At 38.2% G+C, this 20,379-nt stretch overlaps 1 protein-coding gene across 2 annotated transcripts in view; it reads right to left on the bottom strand.

Annotated features, from left to right (window-relative positions):
- The window catches only part of SMC5 (structural maintenance of chromosomes 5), a 104,595-nt gene that overhangs the window by 31,897 nt on the left and 52,319 nt on the right, over positions 1 to 20,379 (bottom strand). For both annotated transcript variants that reach the window (XM_065907930.1, XM_065907929.1), the window contains exon 9: positions 1,107 to 1,362. In XM_065907930.1, the coding sequence (XP_065764002.1) occupies positions 1,107 to 1,362 (256 nt within the window). The remainder of the gene's footprint in view (positions 1 to 1,106; positions 1,363 to 20,379) is intronic.

Genomic DNA, 20,379 nt, shown 5'->3' with positions numbered 1-20,379 from the left:
CAATGAATGGAAATTAGGTCATAATATACTACCTGGCTCTGTTGTGAACAAGTTTTACTGTTGTAATAACATAAATAATACTTAGTATTTCTAGCTGTTAGAATTAACCCATAAACAGAACATGTAACATTTAATTATGGTTCTCAATAAAATATATTTCAGCCTTTAAACTATAAAAACCAGAGTACACATTACAGATTTAGATTATGAGAAAGGAGGAAAGTAAAAAGGAAGTCTGGGAGCACCAATAATTTTAGCTTATAAATATGCAATCAAGCATTATCAACAAGTGCTAAACGGCAAAAAAAAGAGTAAGAATATTTATAGTAAGTCACATTAATATATGTTATGATTACTAATATTAAAATAATAATCCCACTTGAGGAATTACAACAATAGGTAAGGGAGGTGTCATGAGTTGAAATCCACATCTAAAGTAACAAACTATTAAAAGATGATATCTAAAGTTGATTAACCAAGACATGGAGAAACAAAAATATGATTAAGCTATATGAAAAAACACTAGAAAGAAAATTATTGAAATAGAGAGTGCTTACTCTTGACAGTGGATCAGGAAGTTGTCTTATCTAGTTCTGTCTTCTCTTAAAACCATACACCTAGCATTTTGCTAAATATATTTTAAAATGTTTTTAAACTGATTTCAGTCTTATATAGTGAGAAGACAGAATGCCAGATTTCCTCTGTCTGAACAATGATCTAGCCATATGATCTACAGGAAAAAAAAAATTATGAAACTGGAGAGGTTTCAAGGAATAAAGCTAACAGAAGGTTGTGAAAGCTAGAATAAAGAGCTTAAATTTGACCTGGGAAGTAACAGAAAACTGAGTGACTGTACAGAAAATATTTTTAGGGAATTAAATCAACTGCCATAATCTGATCTAAAACAGTGGTTTGCTAGTGGCAAACCATTACACAATAGATACAGGTATTAAAAAAAAAAAAAAAGAGATACAGGTATTAAATAAGCTTCCTCAACAAGCAGAGCTGAACATTTAGACATGATCAGGGAAAGAAGAAAGCCCATCAACAGAGACATATCTTCCATTTTATTAACATGTCTTCACCCTAAGTTTAGTAAAACTTACTCCTCTTCTCCTTCTCTAGAGTTTCCCTCTCTCTTCGCTTATCAATTATCTCGCTTTCGCATAATGCCTTTTCTTCTTGAACTCGTCTCAGATCATTTGTAATGGCATCAATTTGGGGTTGAAGATTCTCACAGTTTTCTGTGGTCTTCAGTTCATTTTGCAAATCTTCTATCATTTTGCGGGTGTTACTTATTCTCCTCTGTCGGTCATGCTCTTCATTTTGTTTTACTGTTAAAGCCTGCTGAAGCTCCTCAATCTAATAAAACAAAAGCAGATTAGTATTAGAGATTGTTTTTTCTCCTGGTTTATAAGGTTTTTATAGTGATAATAGTTTTAAAAATGCAAACACTCTAAGAACATGGGTTTTTTTCTCACTAAAAGGTATCCTGCTAGAATTAGACTGCTGCTCCTACCAACTACTTGTCTCTTTATTTCTTCAGTAATACATACCAAGTATCCAGAGCAGTGCTTAGTATATAGTAGCATTTATTATATATTTGCTGAATAAGCAAAATATTTATAAAGCCAATCAGCAGATCTCTAAATATTTACAGATTTTACATACATCATAAAGCTGAAAATAGTCACATGGTACAACAGACATTAAATAAAGCAGTAATAATAGAAACGATGATGAAGATTATATCCTACTAATTTTAAACCAAAATAAACCATTTTCTTTCAGTTACTTTCTACTAGCTTGTCAAATTAATATTTTAAGATTTCAATCCTCATCTGTATGCTCATGTTCAGGGTACGTGTGTGCTAAGTTGCTTCAGTTGTGTCCTACTCTTTGCAACCTTATGGTCGGCAGCCTGACAGGCTACTCTGCGCATGGGATTCTCCAGGCAAGAATACTGGAGTGGGTTGCTGTGAACTTCTTCAGGGGATCTTTGGAAATTTGGGTTGGTATCAATTTTCCTTTTTAAAAGTTTAGCTTTGACAGTATCAGACAATGAACTGAATATATGCCAAAAATCCCTCTCCTACAACAAACACACAGAAGAAAAAATATTTGAAAAAAATAAGATATATGTATGTGTGTGTGTGTATGTATGTGACTGAAAATTAACAATGTTCAACAGGCCTGAAAGAAGGAAGCAGACAAGAAGCCATAGTGTTCAGCCAGGAAGCCCATGTTTTAGGAGACTAAACTGGCAGGTCATGGGAGACAAGGATGGAATTAAGAATACACCAAACACATGAGGAAGTCCAAGTCAATCAAAAAGGGACAAGACATTTAATAAATATAACTTCTGCAATCCCAGCAAAAGAGACCACCAAGCTACCAAAAATCACTGAGCTGCTGAAAAAAATTTTACACCAAGAAGTATCCTGACACTGACCTGAAAAACTGAAAAGCAACCTGATGGTACCCTGTCCTTCTAGCTAAGTTTTGAGTTCTATCTTTAACTCATTCAACACCTTCATCCAACAAACTACCATAACTAATTCTGTATACCCAAGTTCAGCTCAGGCACAGTAAGTCCAAGCCTCTTAGATAATCCATGTTCACTAGGATACTATCCACATACTGCTCTATATATTTAATTTCTATGAAAGTCCTCTCTTCTTGTTCTAAGTAAAATTTGGTGATTGCTGGAAGACACTTCTCCCTGGAGCCCTTTCAAATGGTCACCTTTTCCTGCCATAATCCTTCAGGACACTTCAGGACTCAGGTGGGGAGGGTGTCCTTATTAATCTCCACTGTACTACTTTCTCCGTTAACTGAGCCCCACTTCAGATCCTTTGAAGACCATGCAATCAGACCACCCATTATCTTTGCTATGTTAACTACCTCCCTCAAACCCTTCATTCAATCATGACTTTAGCACCTGACTATGACTACCTTTTCTCTCCATCATTATGCTGGCCATCATCATACTTCAACATACATACAGAAAACCAGTTTAAGTATTTGGCCTCTGTGTTCCTTGACTTCTTCAACTTCAACCGTCTTTTCCTAAACACCACCTCAGCCAACCTCTCCTATAGTTGTATTTAATGATATCTATGGTTGTATCTCTAACTAGATCATGTAGATCACCAAAAATTCACACCACCTCCGAAAACTGTACTTACACAATCCTACTCTTTGATCACCGCCTTCCTCCCCTTCCATTTTACATCCATGGTATTACAACTATTGTTTGACTACACAGAGTCCTGCAAACCACAGAGCCTACTATCTTTCACCATCAACCGTCCCCCTCATTTCTTTCCTTCACCTGCTGAGGTTCCACAACTCAGCATGAGAATCACTCCCATACAAAGACCTCCTGACTCTGCACCATTCCTAATTCACATTAGCAAGGGAAAAGGTCAGTCCTTATTAAACCTAAATATATACCTTCTATTTATCTGGATCTAAACAACTGAACTAATTGGAGAAATTTCTGAAAACAGGTCTTAGTTCAAATTTATGGCCACATAACTTAAACAGGCACTCAGAACTCCCCCCAAAAACTACTGCATTTGTCTAATAAATGTATGCTCTCATTCTGAGATGAATTCACATCTTCTCCTCCCTCCTCAATCCAATATTGCTAAATGCTATCTACTCACTCAGTTAATATGAGACACTGTCTCAGATCTCATTAACAGCAGTGTTAAAAGCAGACTACTCTGATCAGAGTACTTCCCTCCTTTTAAAACCATCACCCTACCTCGAAGTATAATCACTCTGCTTTACCTTATACAATATAAGAGTTCTTATAGCTACCTAAATCTAACCCTCCAAGGCTACTCCAAGCAATATTTCCCAAGTTATTCATTGTGAAAGAACAGTAAAAAAATTCTTGGCAACCACAAGTCAACTTTTATCGATTGTTGTTCAGATGCTAAATCATGTCAAACTCTTCGTGACCCCATGGATAGCACTCAAGGCTTCCCTGTCCTTCACCATATCCCAGAGTTTGGTCAAACTCATGTCCATTGAGTCCGTGATGCCATCATCTCATCCTCTATCGTCCCCTTCTTCTCCTGCCTTCAATCTTTCCCAGCATCAGGGTCTTTTCCAATGAGTCAGTTCTTTATATCAGGTGGCCAAAGTATTGGAACTTCAGCTCCAGCATCAGTCATTCCAATGAATACTCAGGACTGATTTCCTTTAGGATTGACTGGTTTGATCTCATTGTTGTCCAAGAGACTCTCAAGAATCTTTTCCAACACCACAGTTAGAAAGCATGAATTCTTCGGTACTCAGTCTTCTTTATGGTTCAACTCTCACATCTGTACATGACTGCTGGGAAAACCATATAGCTTTAAGTAGACAGATCTTTGACAGCAAAGTAATGTCTCTGCTCTTTTGTATGATGTCTAGGTCTGTCACAGCTTTTCCAAGAAGCAAGCATCTTTTAATTTCACAGCTGCAGTTACCATCCACAGTGATTTTGGACTGTCAAAAAAGTCTGTAACTGTTTCCATTGTTTCCCGTTCTATTTGCCATGAAGTGGTGGGACTGGATGACACAATCTTAGTTTTTTGAATGTTGATTTTCAACCCAGCAATTTCACTCCCCTCTTTCACCTTCATCAAGAAGCTCTTTAGTTCCTCTTTCACTTTCTGCCATAAGGGTGGTATCATCTGTATATCTCAGGTTATCGATATTTCTCGTGGCAATCTTGACTCCAGCTTCTGTTTCATCCAGCCTGGAATTTCACATGATATACTCTGCATATCGGTTAAATAAGCAGGGTGATAAAATACAGCCTTGACATACTCCTTTCCCAATTCTGAAACAAGTATGTTATTCCATGTACAGTTCTAACTATTGCTTCTTGACCTGCATACAGGTTTCTTAGGAGGCAGGTAAGATGGTCTTGTACTCCCATCTCTTTAAGAAGTTTCCACAGTTTGTTTTGATCCATACAGTCAAAGGCTTTAGCATGGTCAATAAAGCAGAAGAAGATGTTTTTCTGGAATTCTCTTCCTTTCTCTATGATCCAGTGGATGTTGGCAATTTGAATTCTGGTTCTTATGTCTTTTCTAAATCCAGCTTGTACATCTGGAAGTTTTGGGTTCACATACTGCTGAAGTCTAGCTTGAAGGATTTTGATGATTACTTTGCTAGCATGTGAAATATAAGAAACTGAGCATTAGTGTGAACATTCTTTGGCATTGCCCTTCTTTAAGATGGGAATGAAAACTGATCTTTTCCAGGTCAAAACCCTGTGGGCACCAAGACCCAGGATAAACAAGCAGTGACCCCACAAGAGACTGAGCCAGACTTGCCTGTGAGTCTTCAGAAGTCTCTGGTGGAGGTGGTCAGCAGTGGCCTGCAGCAGGGTCAGGGGCACTGACTGCAGCAGCCCTGGGAGGTGTGGCAAGCTGGCATAAGTCCTTTTGGGAAGGTCGCCTTTATCCCTACCATAGGAACACAGCCCCATCAGTTAGCAGAAAATTGGATTAAAGATTTACTGAGAACAGCCTTACCCACCAGTTCAGTTCAGTCACTCAGTCATATCCGACCCTTTGTGACCCCATGGACTGTAGCACGCCAGGCCTCTCTGTCCATCACCAACTCCTGGAGCTTGCTCAAACTCATGTCCATTGTGTCGGTGATGCCATCCAATCATCTCATCCTCTATCGTCCTCTTCTTCTCCTGCCTTCAATCCTTCCCAGCAACACAGTCTTTTCCAATGAGTCAGTTCTTCAGATCAGGTGGCCAAAGTACTGAAGCTTCAGCACCAGTCTTTCCAATGAATATGCAGGACTGATCTCCTTTAGGATTGACTCTTTTGATCTTGCAGTCCAAGGGACTCTCAAGAGTCTTCTTCAACACCACAGTTCAACAGTATCAATTCTTCGGCACTCAGCTTTCTTTATAGTCCAACTCTCACATCTATACATGACTACTGGAAAAACCAAAGCTTTGACTAGATGGACCTTTGTTGGCAAAGTAATGTCTCTGCTTTTTAATAAGCTGTCTAGGTTGGTCATAGCTTTCCTTCCAAGGAGCGAAAAAAAAAAAAAAAAAAAAAAAACCTCAAATCACTGCCCACCAGAGTAAGATGCAGTTTTCCCCACAGCCAGTCCCTCTTATCAGGAAGCTTCCACAAGCCTCTTATCCTCTTTCATCAGAGAGCAGATAGAATGAAAACCACAATCACATAAAACGAACCAAACTGATCACTTGGATTACAGCCTTGTCTAACTTAATGAAACTATGAGCCACGTGGTGTAGGGCCACCCAAGAAAGATCATCTGCATATCTGAGGTTGTTGGTTTTTCTCCCAACGATATTGATTCAAGCTTGTAATTTATCCAGCCTGGTATTTTGCATGACATACTCTGCATGTAATTTAAATAAGCAGGTTGACAGTATAGGGCCTTGATGTACTCCTTTCCCAATCTGGAAGCAGTCAGTTGTTCCATGTCTTTTTCTGGCTACTGCTTCTTGACCCACATACAGGTTTCTCAGGAGACAGGTGCAGTGGTCTGGTACTTGCATGTCGTTAAGAATTTTGCACAGTTTGGGGAGACAGAAGAAGATGGAAGAGGAGTAAGACGGTGAGATCACCAGCCTCCCCACAAATATGTCAAAATCTCATCAAGATACAGAACAATTCCTACAAAGAACCTCTAGGTGACAGCAGAAGCCCCCCGGCCTCCAGGAGGCAAGCTAAGCTCCCTGGAAGGAGGTAAGAGAGAGTATGGAGACACAAAAAGGGAAGAGATAGAGAACTTCTGGATCGGAGGGAGGGAGGGAACAGTGAAGGAGGAAGAGTTTCCAAGCACAGGAACTCACAGTTGAGCCCAAGGGGAGTTGCAGAATCCTGGAAAGCCAGGCACAGCAGGGATCTAGGGGGCAGAAAACAGAGAAAGCTGCTGCACTTCTCAGCTCATAAACAGCTCACGGACTGTGGCCCTGACTAGACAGTGTGCTTGGGAAACCCAGAGAAGCCCACAGAGCCCTGCAGGGAAGAAGGTGCTGAGAGAGGCGCAGCATACAAACCTCTGCAGCGCAGACAAACCTCGCGGTGTAGAGGGTGAGGGGGGCGTGGTGTGAGAGGCACAGCGGCACATACAAACCTCTGTAGGGCGCACAAACCTTGTGGCACAGAGGCTGGGCCCTGGGGGCTGAAAGAGGGGCACACAAAAACCCCTGCAGGGCACACAAACCATGTGGTACAGAGGGTGAGCTCAGAGGGCTGAGGGAAGCCCACACAACTCTCCATGATGCAGAGGGCAGGGGTGGGGAGCCAAAAAATGATCCACACCAGTCCCTACCTAGAAAGCTTCGGCCTGTGGGGTGGGACTGGGGACAGAGGCACTGGCAATGATTCCAGGAACAAGTAGGGGGCTGGTGGCAGTGAAGATATGCTAAGAGGGCCACTTTGAGGTGGCTGCAGAAATAGATACATCTAACACTGCCAACAGAGAAGGCAATGGCAACCCACTCCAGTACTCTTGCCTGGAGAATCCCATGGACAGAGGAGCCGGGTAGGCTACAGTCCGTGGGGTTGCTAAGAGTTGGACAAGACTGAGTGACTTCACTTTCACTTTTCACTTTTATGCATTGGAGAAGGAAATGGCAACCCACTCCAGTATTCTTGCCTGGAGAATCCCAGGGACAGAGGAGCCTGTTGGGCTGCCGTCTATGGGGTTGCACAGAGTCAGACACGACTGGCGTGACTTAGCAGCAAGACTGCCAAACCAGAAAGGCTGCCCAAAGACATACTGAACCCACAGACACCAGAAACCTACTACTGGACACCACGCTGCCCTTCAGACAAGACCCAATTTGATCAACCAGAACACAGGCACAAGCTCCCCAACCATAAAACTATTACAGGACACTAACCCAACCCCATCCACGGGGGCAGACTCCACAACCAACATCTATGATCTTGAGAACTTTTTCTTCTTTTTTAAATCATACTCTTCATTCCCCCTACATATTTCTACCTTCACATTAGACTTTTGTGGTGCTGGGGAGTGTTCTTCTTTTTCTTGTTAAAAAAAAGAAATTAAAAAAAAATTTTTCACCCTTTCTTGGGTGATTTTTTGGATTTTTTTAATATATTTGTTTATATATATACATGCTTTTATATATATTAAAATATATTAAAATATTTTATATATTTTTATATAATTGATTGCTTTCTTATAGTTCTTCACCAGCTATAGCTGTTCCTGAATATATATAAATCTTTTTCAAATTAGTCTATTTATTTTTGTTTTTCTACTCTATTTTTAAGCTGTCTTTTCCTCCCCTTCTCTCTCCCTTCTCCTTTTCCTTTTCTTGGCCTTCACTCTTTCCTTTCACCATGTAGGTTAAGCTGCTGTGCTCTCCTGGCTATATTCCTCAGCTGGCACTCTGCTCAGGCTCAGTTTTCCAGACAGAGCATTAGCTAGCTCTGCTTTTAATTGGTTGATACCACTTTTGGTTTCCCTTGTTCACCAAGTCAATCTCCTATACTCTTTTCTTTAAAATATTTTGGTTATAACTATGCGTGGAAGTGTGTGTATATGTCCCATTATTTCTGTAATGTTGATTTTGTATTCATCATTCATCTGGGTTCATCTTTTATTTCATGGCATGTTTTACTTTTTGTCTTGGTGTTTGCTTTAACTCCCTTTAATCCCATAACAGGTGACTTATGGAGGCCCAATCCACAGACCAAGGATCACACCTGAACCAGTGAGCTGGGAGCATTGAGTCCAAGATCCCAGACTGCCAGAGAACTCCTAACCCCAGGGGGTATTAATTACTGAGAATTTTGACACCTGTACACAAAGCCTAGAATCATCCAGCTGTTGACAGCATCCACCCAGGACACTTTACTGAAACAACAAGCAAGAAAAAAACACAAAAACAATCATCAACAGATAGGAGTCCCACAGGCGCTCTAAAATATACCACCTCACACAGCCCTTCCCAAGGGGGGGAGGGGCAGGCGGGCAGGGAACCTCCCCTCTTCCCACCAGAACACAGGCACAAGTCACCCCTAATAAGAAGTCAACACAAACCACTAAACCAATCGTTCCCTCCAAGGACAAAAACCAAAAGCAAAAAGGTATACAACCCTAAAGCCTGGAAAAAGGAGACGTCAATCGGAGGAAGTTAGAAAAAAATAAATAAAAAGACAGAGAAATACAGTGCAAATGAAAGAATAAAGGAGAAACTCACAACACCAAATAAACAAAGAAGAAATAAGCAATCTATCTGAAAGAGAATTCAGAATGATGGTAGTAAAGATGTTCCAAAGACTTGAAAATAGAATGGAGAAAATGCAATAAACAATTAATACAGTTGCCAAGGGCATAGAAGAAATAAAGAATAAGCAAACTGAGATGAATAACACAATTACTGAAATTAAAAATACTCTAGAAAGAACTAACAGCACAACTGAGGCAGAAGAATGGTTAAGCGAGCTGGAAGACAGAATGGTGGAAATAACTGCTGAAGAGCACAATAAAGGAAAAGAATGAAAAGAACTGAGGACAGCCTCAGAGACCTTTGGGACAATATTAAACACACTGACATTCGAGTCATAGGGGTCCCAGAAGAAGAAGAAAAAAAGAAAGGCACTGAGAAAATTTTTGAAGAAATTATAGTTGAAAACTTCCCCAACATGGGAAAGGAAATAGTCAATCAAGTCCACGAAGCACAGAGAATCCCTTACAGGATAAAACCAAGGAGAAACACATCGAGACACGTATTAATCAAGCTAACAGAGATTAAACAGAAAGAAAGAATATTAAAAGCAGCAAGGGAAAAGCAACAAGTACCATAAAAGGGAAAACCCATATGATTAACAGCAGATCTTTCAGCAAAAACTCTGCGGGCCAGAAGGGAATGGCAGGATATATTTAAAGCACTGAAAGAAAAAAATCTACAATCAAGATTACTATACATAGCAAAGATCTCATTCAAAATTGATGGAGCAAATCAAATGCTTTATAGACAAAAGTTAAGAGAATTTAGCACCACCAGCCTTACAACAAATATTAAAGGGATTTACACTGCCAGTAAACCCAAGAGAAAGGAAAGATTACAAAAACAAACCCAGAACAATTACGAAAAAGCCAACACGAATATATATGTGTATATATATATATATCAATCATTCCTTTAAATGCAAACGGATTAACTGAACCAACCAAAAGATACAGACTAACTGAATGGATACAAAAATAAGACCCATTACATCTTGCCTACAAGAGACCCACTTCAGACCTAGAGACGCATACAGACTGAAAGTAAAGGACGGACAAAGATATTCCATGCAAATGCAATCCAAAAGAAAGCCAGAGAGGCAATCCTTATTGCAGACAAAATAGATTTTACAATAAATAATGTTATTAGAGATAAAGAAGGGCACTACATAATGATCAAGGGGCCAATCCAAGAAGAAGACGCAGCAACTGTAAATATTTATGCACCCAACACAGGAGCATCTCAATACACAAGGCAAACACTAACAGGCATAAAAGGGGAAATCACAGTAACACAGTAATAGTAGGGCACTTTAAAACTGCACTTGCACCAAGGGACAGATAGTCAAAACAGAGAATCAATAAGGAAACACAAGCCTTAAATGAAACATTAGACCAAATGGATCTAACTGGTATATTCAGGACTTTCCATCCAAATGCAGAAGAATACAACTTCTCAAGTGCACATAGAACATTCTCCAGGAGAGACTACATCTTGGGCCACAAGTCAAGCCTCAGTAAATTTAAGAAAACTGAAATAGTATCAAGTATCTTCTCTGACCACAAGGCTATGAGACTACAGGAAAAATGCAAAAAACACAAACCCATGGAGAGTAAACAATATATTACTAAGTAACAAAGAGGTTACTTAAGAAATAAGAAGGGAAATCAAAAAATTCCTGGGAAACAAATGACAATGGAAACACAATGCAAGACCTATGGGATTCAGCAAAAGCAGTTCTAAGAGCAATACAATCCTATCTCAAGAAACAAGAAAAACATCAAATAGACAACCTAACGCCACATCTAAAGCAGCTGGAAAAATAAGAACAAAAATCCCCAGAGTCAGCAGAAGGAAATAAATCATAAAGATCAAAGCAGAAATAAATGAAAAAAGAAATGAAGGAAACAATAGCAAAGATTAATAAACCAACAAAGCTGGTTCTTTCAGAAGATAAACTAACAAACCACTAGCCAGACCATTAAGCAAAAAAAAGGGAAGAAAAATCAACAAAATTAGAAATTAAAAAGGAAAGGTTACAACAGACCACACAGAAATACAAACAACCATAAGAGAATATTTATGAGCAACTATATGCTAGTAAAATGGACAACCTAGAGGAAATGGACAGATTCTTAGAAAAGTTCAACCTCCCATGACAGAATCAGGAAGAGAGAGAAATTATGAACAAGATAATTACAAACACTGAAATGAAACTGAGATGAAAAATCTCCCAAAAAGCAAAAGTCCAGGGTCAGATGGCTTCACAGGGCAATTCTATCGAACATTCAGAGAAGAGCTAATGCCTACTTTTCTGAAACTCTTTCAAAAAACTGCAGAAGAAGAAACACTTCTAAACTCATTCTACGAGGCCACAATCACCATGATAGGAAAACCAGGCAAAGACAACACAAAAATAGAAAATTACAGGTCAATATCACTGATGAACATAGATGTAAAAATCCTCAACAAAATTCTAACAAACAGAATTCAACAACACATTAAAAAGCTCACACACCATTGACAGCTTACTGTGAACAGTGTTGGATTTGAGATTTCTGAAGGAGAGAACTTTGCTTTGGGACCAAAGACATGGCTGCAGTTACTCATATCTTCTTAAGACACCAGTTTTATTAAAGTGGAAATGGACAGAGACAGCTTCTGACAAAGACACCAGAAGGGGCAGAGAGGGACCACTCACTAGGTTTATCAAGGTCTTACACACTTTTTCAACTGGTTATTAACAACAGAAAGGTCTGACCAGACTCACTCCCACAACATACATGTTTGGATAACAGGATTAGTCACAAGGTTCTTAAGGAGAAAACATGTCCTTCAGCAAGATACATTGTTATATAATCATTAGTACAGAGTTTAAGGAAAAACATACACGAGCAACATGAGTTGCTTTGCTATGTAACCATTAGCTCTGGGCTTAAAGAAAGTTAAGTCTTAGAAGAAATAGATTGTTGCCATAACAACTCAGAGCTTAAGAAAAAATGTCTTAGATGACTAAGACAAAGGAATGTAGGGAAAAAAAGTTTGTCCCTTTCTTCTCCTCCAGGGTCCTGAACCCTTTTCTCCTTGAGGGTCCCAGATTCCTTATCAACCTACCTAAGAATTCACTCCCTCACCATGATCAAGTCAGGTTTATTCCAGGGATGCAAGGATTTTTCAATATACGCAAATCAACCAATGTGAAACACCATATTAACAGATTGAAAGATAAAAAACATACGATCATCTTAATAAATGCAGAAAAAGCCTTTGACAAAACTCAACACCCGTTTATGATAGAAACACTTCAAAAAATGGGCATAGAAGGAACCTACCACAACACAGTAAAGGCCATATATGATAAGCACACAACAAACATTATTCTCTATGGTGAAAAACAGAAAGTATTCCCTCTAATATGAGGAACAAGACAAGGGTGTCTACTCTCACCACAATTATTCAACATAGTTTTGAAAGTCCTAGCTATGGCAAGTAGAGAAGAAAAAGAAATAAAAAAGAATCCAGATAAGAAAAGAAGTAAAACTCTGTCTGCAGATGACATGATATGATACACAGAAAACCTAAAAGAAACTATCAGAAACTTACTAGAGCTAATGAATGAATTTAGCATAGTTGCAATATATAAAGTCAATACACAGAAATCACTTGCAGTCCTATGTACTAAGAATGAAAAATCAGAAAGAGAAGTTAAGGGAACAATTCCATTCACCACTGAAACAAAAAGAATAAAATATCCAGGAATAAACCTACCTAAGGAACACACCTACCTAAGGAGACAAAAGAACTGTATATGGAAAATTATAAGACACTGATGAAAGAAATCAAAGACGACATAAACAGATGAAGAGATATTCCATGTTCCTGGGTAGGAAGAATCAATACTGAGAAAATGAGTATACCATAAAATGCAATCTACAGATTCAATGTGACCCCTATCAAATTACCAATGGCATTTTTCACAGAACTACAACAAAAAATTTCACAATTCATATGGAAACACAAAGACCCCTGAATAGTCAAAGCAGTCTTGAGAAAGAAGAATGGAGCTGGAGGAATCAATTTTCTTGATTTCAGACAATACTACAAAAGCTACAGTCATCAAAACAGTATGGTACTGGCACAAAAAAAACAGACCAATGGAACAAGATAGAGAGGCCAGAGAGAAACCCACGCACCTATGGATGTCTTATTTTTGACAAAGGAGGCAAGAATACACAATGGGGCAAAGATAGCCTCTTCAATAAGTGGTGCTGGGAAAACTGGACAGCTATGTGTAAAAGAGGAAATTAGAACACTTCCTAAAGTCATACACAAAATAAGCTCAAAAAGGTTAAAGACCTAAATGTAAGACACGAGACTATAAAACTCTTGGAGGCAAATACAGGCAAAACACTGCATGACATAAGTCAAAGCAAGATCCTCTATGACCCACCTCCCTAGAGTAAAGGAAGTAAAACCAAAAATAAACCAGTGGAACCTAATTAAACTTAAAAGCTTTTACACAGAAAAGGAAACTACAAACAAGTTGAAAAGACAACCCCCAGAATAGGAGAAAATAATTGCAAAGGAAACAACTGACAAAGAATTAATTTCCAAAATGTGTAAGCGGCTCAATATCAGAAAAATAAACGACCCACCCAAAAAGTCAAGAAAAAGACCTAAACAGACATTTCTCCAAAGAAGACATACAGATGGCTTACAAAAACATGAAAAGATGCTAAACATCACTCATTATTAGAGAAATGCTAATCAAACTACAATGAGATACCACCTCACACCAGTCAGAATGGCCCTCATCAAACAGTCTACAAACATTAAACGCTGCAGAGGGTGTGGAGAAAAGGAACCCCTCCTGCGTTGCTGGTTGGAATGTAAACTGACACAGCCACAATAGAAGATGGTATGGAGATTCCTAAAAAAACTAGAAATAAAAACCACCATATGACCCAGCAATCCCACTCTTAGGCATATACCCTGAGGAAACCAAAATTGAAAAAGGCACATGTACACCAATGTTCACTGCAGCACTATTTATAACAGCTAGACATGGAAGCAACCTAGATGTCGATTGAAAGATGAATGGATAAAGCAGCTGTGGTACATATATGATGGAATATTACTCAGCCAGAAGAAGGAACATATTTGAGTCAGTTCTAAAGAGGTGGACAAACCTAGAGCCTATCATACAGAGTGAAGAAAGTCAGAAATATGGAATCTAGAAAGATAGTACTGATGATAGGGCAGCAAAGGAGAAACAGACATACAAAACAGACATGGAGGGAGAGGAAGAGGGAGAAGGTGAGATGTGTGGAGAGAATAACATGGAAACTTACAACACCATATAAAAACAGACAGCCAATGGGAATTCGCTGTATGACTCAGGAACTCAGAGGCTCTGTAACGACCTAGAGGGGTGGGGTGGGGAGGGAGATGGGAAGGAGGTTTAAGAGGGAGGGGACATATATATCCCTATGACTGCTTCTTGTTGCTGTCTGACAGAAAACAACAAAATTCTGTACAGCAATTATCCTTCAATTAAAAAAATAAAATTAAAAAAAAACTTTCCAATTTGCTGTGATCCACACAGTCAAAGGCTTTAGCAGAGTCAATGAAACAATTACAACAACAAAAAGTTGATGATAATCATTTTGGAAAACAGCTTGACAAATCCTTCAAAAGTTACATGTATATCTACGATAGCTTACTTATAGGAAATTATCCAAAAGACATGAAAGCACATCTTGTATTACGTTAAGAACTTCACGACAGTTTTAGTACTAGCACCAAACAAGAAACAAACTAAACATCTGTGAACAGATAAATGGATAAACAAATTGTGATCTCAAGAAAAGTGGAAAATAAAACCTGAGCAAAAATAATAATACAATATATCAAAATCTGTGGGACACAAGTACAGCAGTGATGATAGAAAAACACAGCATTAAGTGCATATACACAAGAAAAGGAGAAAATTCTCAAATCAATAATCTGAGCATCAACCTCAGGAACCTAGAAAAAGAGCAAAACAAACCAACATCAAGCAGAAGAAGGGAAGTAATAAAAATATGAACAAACTTCAACGAAATTAGAAAAATAACAGAAAAGTCAGTGAAACAAAGAGCTATTCATCCCGAAAAACAATAAAATTAACATACCTCTACCAAGACTGAACCCATCCTCACACTCCAACAAAAGAAAAAAAAAAAGTAAGACACAAATGACCAATATCAGGAATCAAACAGGGATCAATCATCACTACAGAACCCACCTAAATCGAAAGAATAGTAAGAAAATTTGTGAACAGATAAATTTAACAACTTAGATAAAAATGGACCAATTTGGGGGGGGCGGGGAGGGAATCACTAGCACAAGTAAACCAACTGAAAGATTATTTGAACTGCCCTATAACTTTACCAGAGAATGCACTGGTCATAGCAAACACCCTATTCCAACAACACAAGAGAAGACTCTACACATGGACATCACCAGATGGTCAACACTGAAATCAGATTGATTATATTCTTTGCAGCCAAAGATGGAGAAGCACTGTACACTCAGCAAAAACAAGACCGGGAGCTGACTGTGGCTCAGATCATGAACTCCTTATTGCCAAATTCAGACTGAAATTGAAGAAAGTAGGGAAAACCACTAGACCATTCAAGTATGACCTAAATCAAATCCCTTACTATTACACAGGGGAAATGACAAATAGATTCAAGGGATTAGCTGATAGACAGAGTGCCTGTCTCTTCCAAACCTGGGAAGAGGAGAGAACACTTCTGAGTTCATTTAAAAAAACTAGTTATTACCCTGATATCAAAAGCAGACAAGCATGAAAAGAAAACCAGAGTATGTCCCTCATGAATATAGACAGAAAAATCCTTTAAATGTTAGTTAACAGAATTCAACAGTGTGTAAAAGGAATTATAAATTTATACACCATAACCAAACAGGGTTTACTTCAGAAATATAAGGTTGGTTTGATATTCAAAAATCAATGAAATTCATTTTTACAAGCTAAAATTGAACATGTGCATGATCATATCAATAGATACGCAGAAAAAGCATCTGACAAAATCCAGCACTCACGTTATTCTCAGAAACACAGAAATAGAGAACTGTCCGATCTATAAAAAATCTACAGCTAATGTTATACTCCACGGTGAAAAAATGAATCCTTTCCTCCTAAGACCAGGAATAAGGCAAGGATGCCCACTCTCACCATCTTTAGTCAACAGAAGTGCTGGAATTTCTAGCCAGTGCAGTAAGGCAAGAAAGGAAATAAAAAGCATAAAAATCAGAAAGGAAGAAATAAAGCTGTCTTCATTTGTAGATGACATGCTAGGCTCTGAAAAAATTCCAAGTAAATTATTTCAAAAAAAGAGAAAAAAGAAAAATCAAAGGAAAAACTTAGGTGTAATCTAACAAAATGCAGAGAACTTATATGCTGAAAACTATGTAGTGCTGATGGGAAAAAAATCAAAGGTCTAAATCAATGGCAGCACGCTGTGTTCATAGATTAGAAGATTCAACATGTTACTTTCTATTTTCCCCCAAACTGATATATATGTTTAATGCAAGTCCTATTAAAATCCTAGCAATGTTCTTCTGTAGATTCAGAAAAGATTTGGATGTCAATAGGATGACAAAGTAAGGAACTCTGAAAATCCTTTCCTCCAGAAAATTAATGAAAATGTTAGCAAAAACTGTCAAAAAATTAACTCTTTCAGAACTCTGGAATTACTCTACATGTAAGCTAAATAAGCAGGGTGACAATATACAGCCTTGATGCACTCTCCCAATTTGGAACCAGTCCATTATCCATGTCGGGTTCTAACTGTTGCTTCTTGACCTGCATACAGATTTCTCAGGAGGTAGGTAAGGTGGTATGGTATTCCCCTCTCTTCAAGAATTTTCCAGTTTGTTGTGATCCACACAGTCAAAGGCTTTAGCATAGTCAATGAAGCAGAAGTAGATGTTTTTCTGGAATTCTCCTGCTTTTTTGATAATTCAATGGATATTGGCAATTTGATCTCTGGTTCCTATGCCTTTTCTAAATCCAGTGTGAACATCTGGAAGTTCTCGGTTCATGTAATGTTGAAGGCTAGCTTGCAGAATTTAGAGCATTACTTTGCTAGCATGTGAAATGAGTGCAACAGTATGGTAGTTTGAACATTCTTTGGCATCACCTTTCTTTGCGATTGGAATGAAACCTGACCTTTTCCAGTCCTGTGGCCACTGCTGAGTTTTTCAAATTTGCTGGCATGTTGAATGCAGCACTTTCATAGCATCATCTTTTAGGATTTTCAACAGCTCAGCTGGAATTCCATCACCTCCACTAGCTTTGTTCACAGTGATCATTGTTCCATTTGCAGTTCCAACTCTTGCTTCTTGACCTGTGCTCAGGTTTCTCAGGAGGCAGGTAAGGCGATCCATTATTTCCATCTCTTTAAGAACTTTCCAGTTAATTGTGATCCAAACAGTGAAAAGATAACTTGTCAGGGACTCTATACAGCTTCAGGATAGAGACTGATTGCCCGAAGAAACAACCACATGATTAAAAGTTAGATTGCAAGTTTCAGCCGAACTCCATGTCCTCCAGGAGGTGAAAGAGGCTGGAGGTTGACCTCAATCACCAATAGCCAATAATTTAATCAATCATAATGAAACGTCAATAAAATCTCTTGAACAACATGGCTATTGAGCTTCTGGGTCAGTAAGCGTGTCCATATGCTGGGAAGGTGATGCACCCAGAAAGGGAACAGAAACTTTGCACCACCCTACCTTGTTCTATGCACCTCTTTCATTTGGCTGTTCCTGAGTTGTAACCTTTATAGCAAACCCATAATTGTTAAGTATAATGTTTTCCTGAGTTCTGTGAGTCATTCTAGTACATACTGAACCTGAAGGCAGGGGTAGTTGTGGGAACCTCTGAATTTGTACCCAAGTCAGAGAGAAGAGTAGGAAAACAGGTCAAGGGACTTGAGACTGGCATGAAGCCAGGGCTGTCTTGTGGGACTGAGCCATAAATTTGTAGAATCTACTTAAATTCTAAATAGTATCAGAACTTTCTGAGTTGAATTTATAGAACAGAGTTGGTGTCAAAGAATCAATTATTGCCACAAAAATGAAACTTCATAAAGAAATAACTACAAACTATTTTTGACAGGCTTATAATGCTTAAAAATGTAACTGGTATGACAATAACAGCACAAAGGAAGGAGAAGGGAATGGAGCTATATAGGAGCAAAGTTTTCTATACTACTCAAGTACATATTTATATGAACTAGACTATTATAAATTAAGATGTTATTTATATTTCTAAAGGCAGCCATTAAGAAAATAGTTCAAAAAAATACAGAAAAAAAAAGAGACAGGAATTAAAATGGTACATTAAAAAACAACACAAAATAAGGCAATATTGGAGAAAGAGAGGAGCAACAAAGTCCTAAGACATATGACAACAAATCACACAATGACTTAACAGCAATTACATCAAATGCAAATGGTTTAAACACTCCAATTAAAAGGCAGATGTAGGCAGAATGGATTAAAAAACCATCAAGACCAACTAAATACTGTTTTTAAGAAACACATTTTAGATTTGAAGATAGAAACAGGTATAAAGTAAAAAGATGTAACTCTTCTACACAGTCAGATAGAATTCTTTATTTTTCCTCTCCTGGTGGTGGTTTAGTCACTAAGTCATGTCCAACTCTTTGTGCCCCAGGGACTATGTAGCCTGCCAGGCTCCTCTGTCCATGGAACTCTCCAGGCAAGAATACTGGAGTGGGTTGCCATTTCCTTCTCCGTTTCCCTCTCCTAGCAAATTTCATTTCAGTAAAAGGCACCACTATCAACTGTAAGGTCAAAAGGTTAGGTCTGATCCTTGATTCTTTCACAATGTATTCTTATATCCACTTCCTGAGCAAATACTGTTGGTTCAATTTTTTAAATTTATCAACTGCTACTACCTTAGATGAAATCACTATTATCTCTTGCCTAGACTACTGCAATGGCCTCCTAAATGAAACTCCCACATGTGGGGCAAAAATGAACTATAGAGTCCATCTTCCATAAGGCAGTCCAAAATATTTTAAGATTTATGATATACTGTTTCTCTATAGCTTAAAAACTTTCAAACCAAAGCTTTCTTATAGTTTCGACTGTATAGTCCATTTACAATCAAGTTCGATTTGCCTTTATTCTTTCAAGGGTCTACCTAATAAGGTCTCTGTCTACCTCTCATATCTGCTGCTTCTCAGGAACAATACATTTGTCTCCTGACATCCTTGGGGGATTTGTTCCAGCACCTCACCATCCCCCCCCCCCCCCCCCCCCCCGCTACAGCTATCAACATCTACAGATGCTTAAGTCCCTTATATAAAATGGCACAGTATTTGCATAAAACCTACACACATTGTTATTACGGGATGCAAAAGTACATCATTATTGTAATTTAAATGTTGTACACAAGACATACTTTGGTTTTACTTTACACTTTTACTAAAAGATCTATTCCCTATCCCAAAGCAAACATGGATAAAATTAAATGTTAAAAAAAAAAACTCTAGAAAAAAAAATCATCTGTAGTACAACGTAAATACTATGAATAGTTTAGTTCTAGTACACAACAAATTCAAGTTTTGCTTTTTGGAACTTTCTGGAAATATTTTTTCCCAAATATTTTGCTCCATCTTTGGTTGAATCCACAAATACAGAATCCACTGACATGGAGGGTCAACTATATTAGACCCAGGAAGACACTGAGACAGACTGCCAAAGTCCTAAGGAAAAACAATTTATAATTTAGAATTCAACATCCAGCCATTTTAATATTCCTTAGTGACTGCAAAAAAGATATTTCCTAACATACAAGGACTCAGAAAGTTTATCACCCAAAGAACCTCTCTAAGACACCTACAAAAGAGAGATACTATGAAAAAACAACCTAAATTCCTCTCTCTTCAAACAAAGGAATCACAAAAAATGTGATGTAAGCAGTAACATGATCAAATAAACCAATAAAATATTTTAAGTCTAAATAAACACAGGCAGTAGAAAATAATACCTTAAATAACAGAGAAGTA

This window comes from Muntiacus reevesi, chromosome 17 (genome assembly GCF_963930625.1).
Source record: "Muntiacus reevesi chromosome 17, mMunRee1.1, whole genome shotgun sequence".
In the NCBI taxonomy this organism is placed as follows: Eukaryota; Metazoa; Chordata; class Mammalia; order Artiodactyla; family Cervidae; genus Muntiacus; species Muntiacus reevesi.
This window is presented reverse-complemented; position numbering and strand designations above follow the sequence as displayed.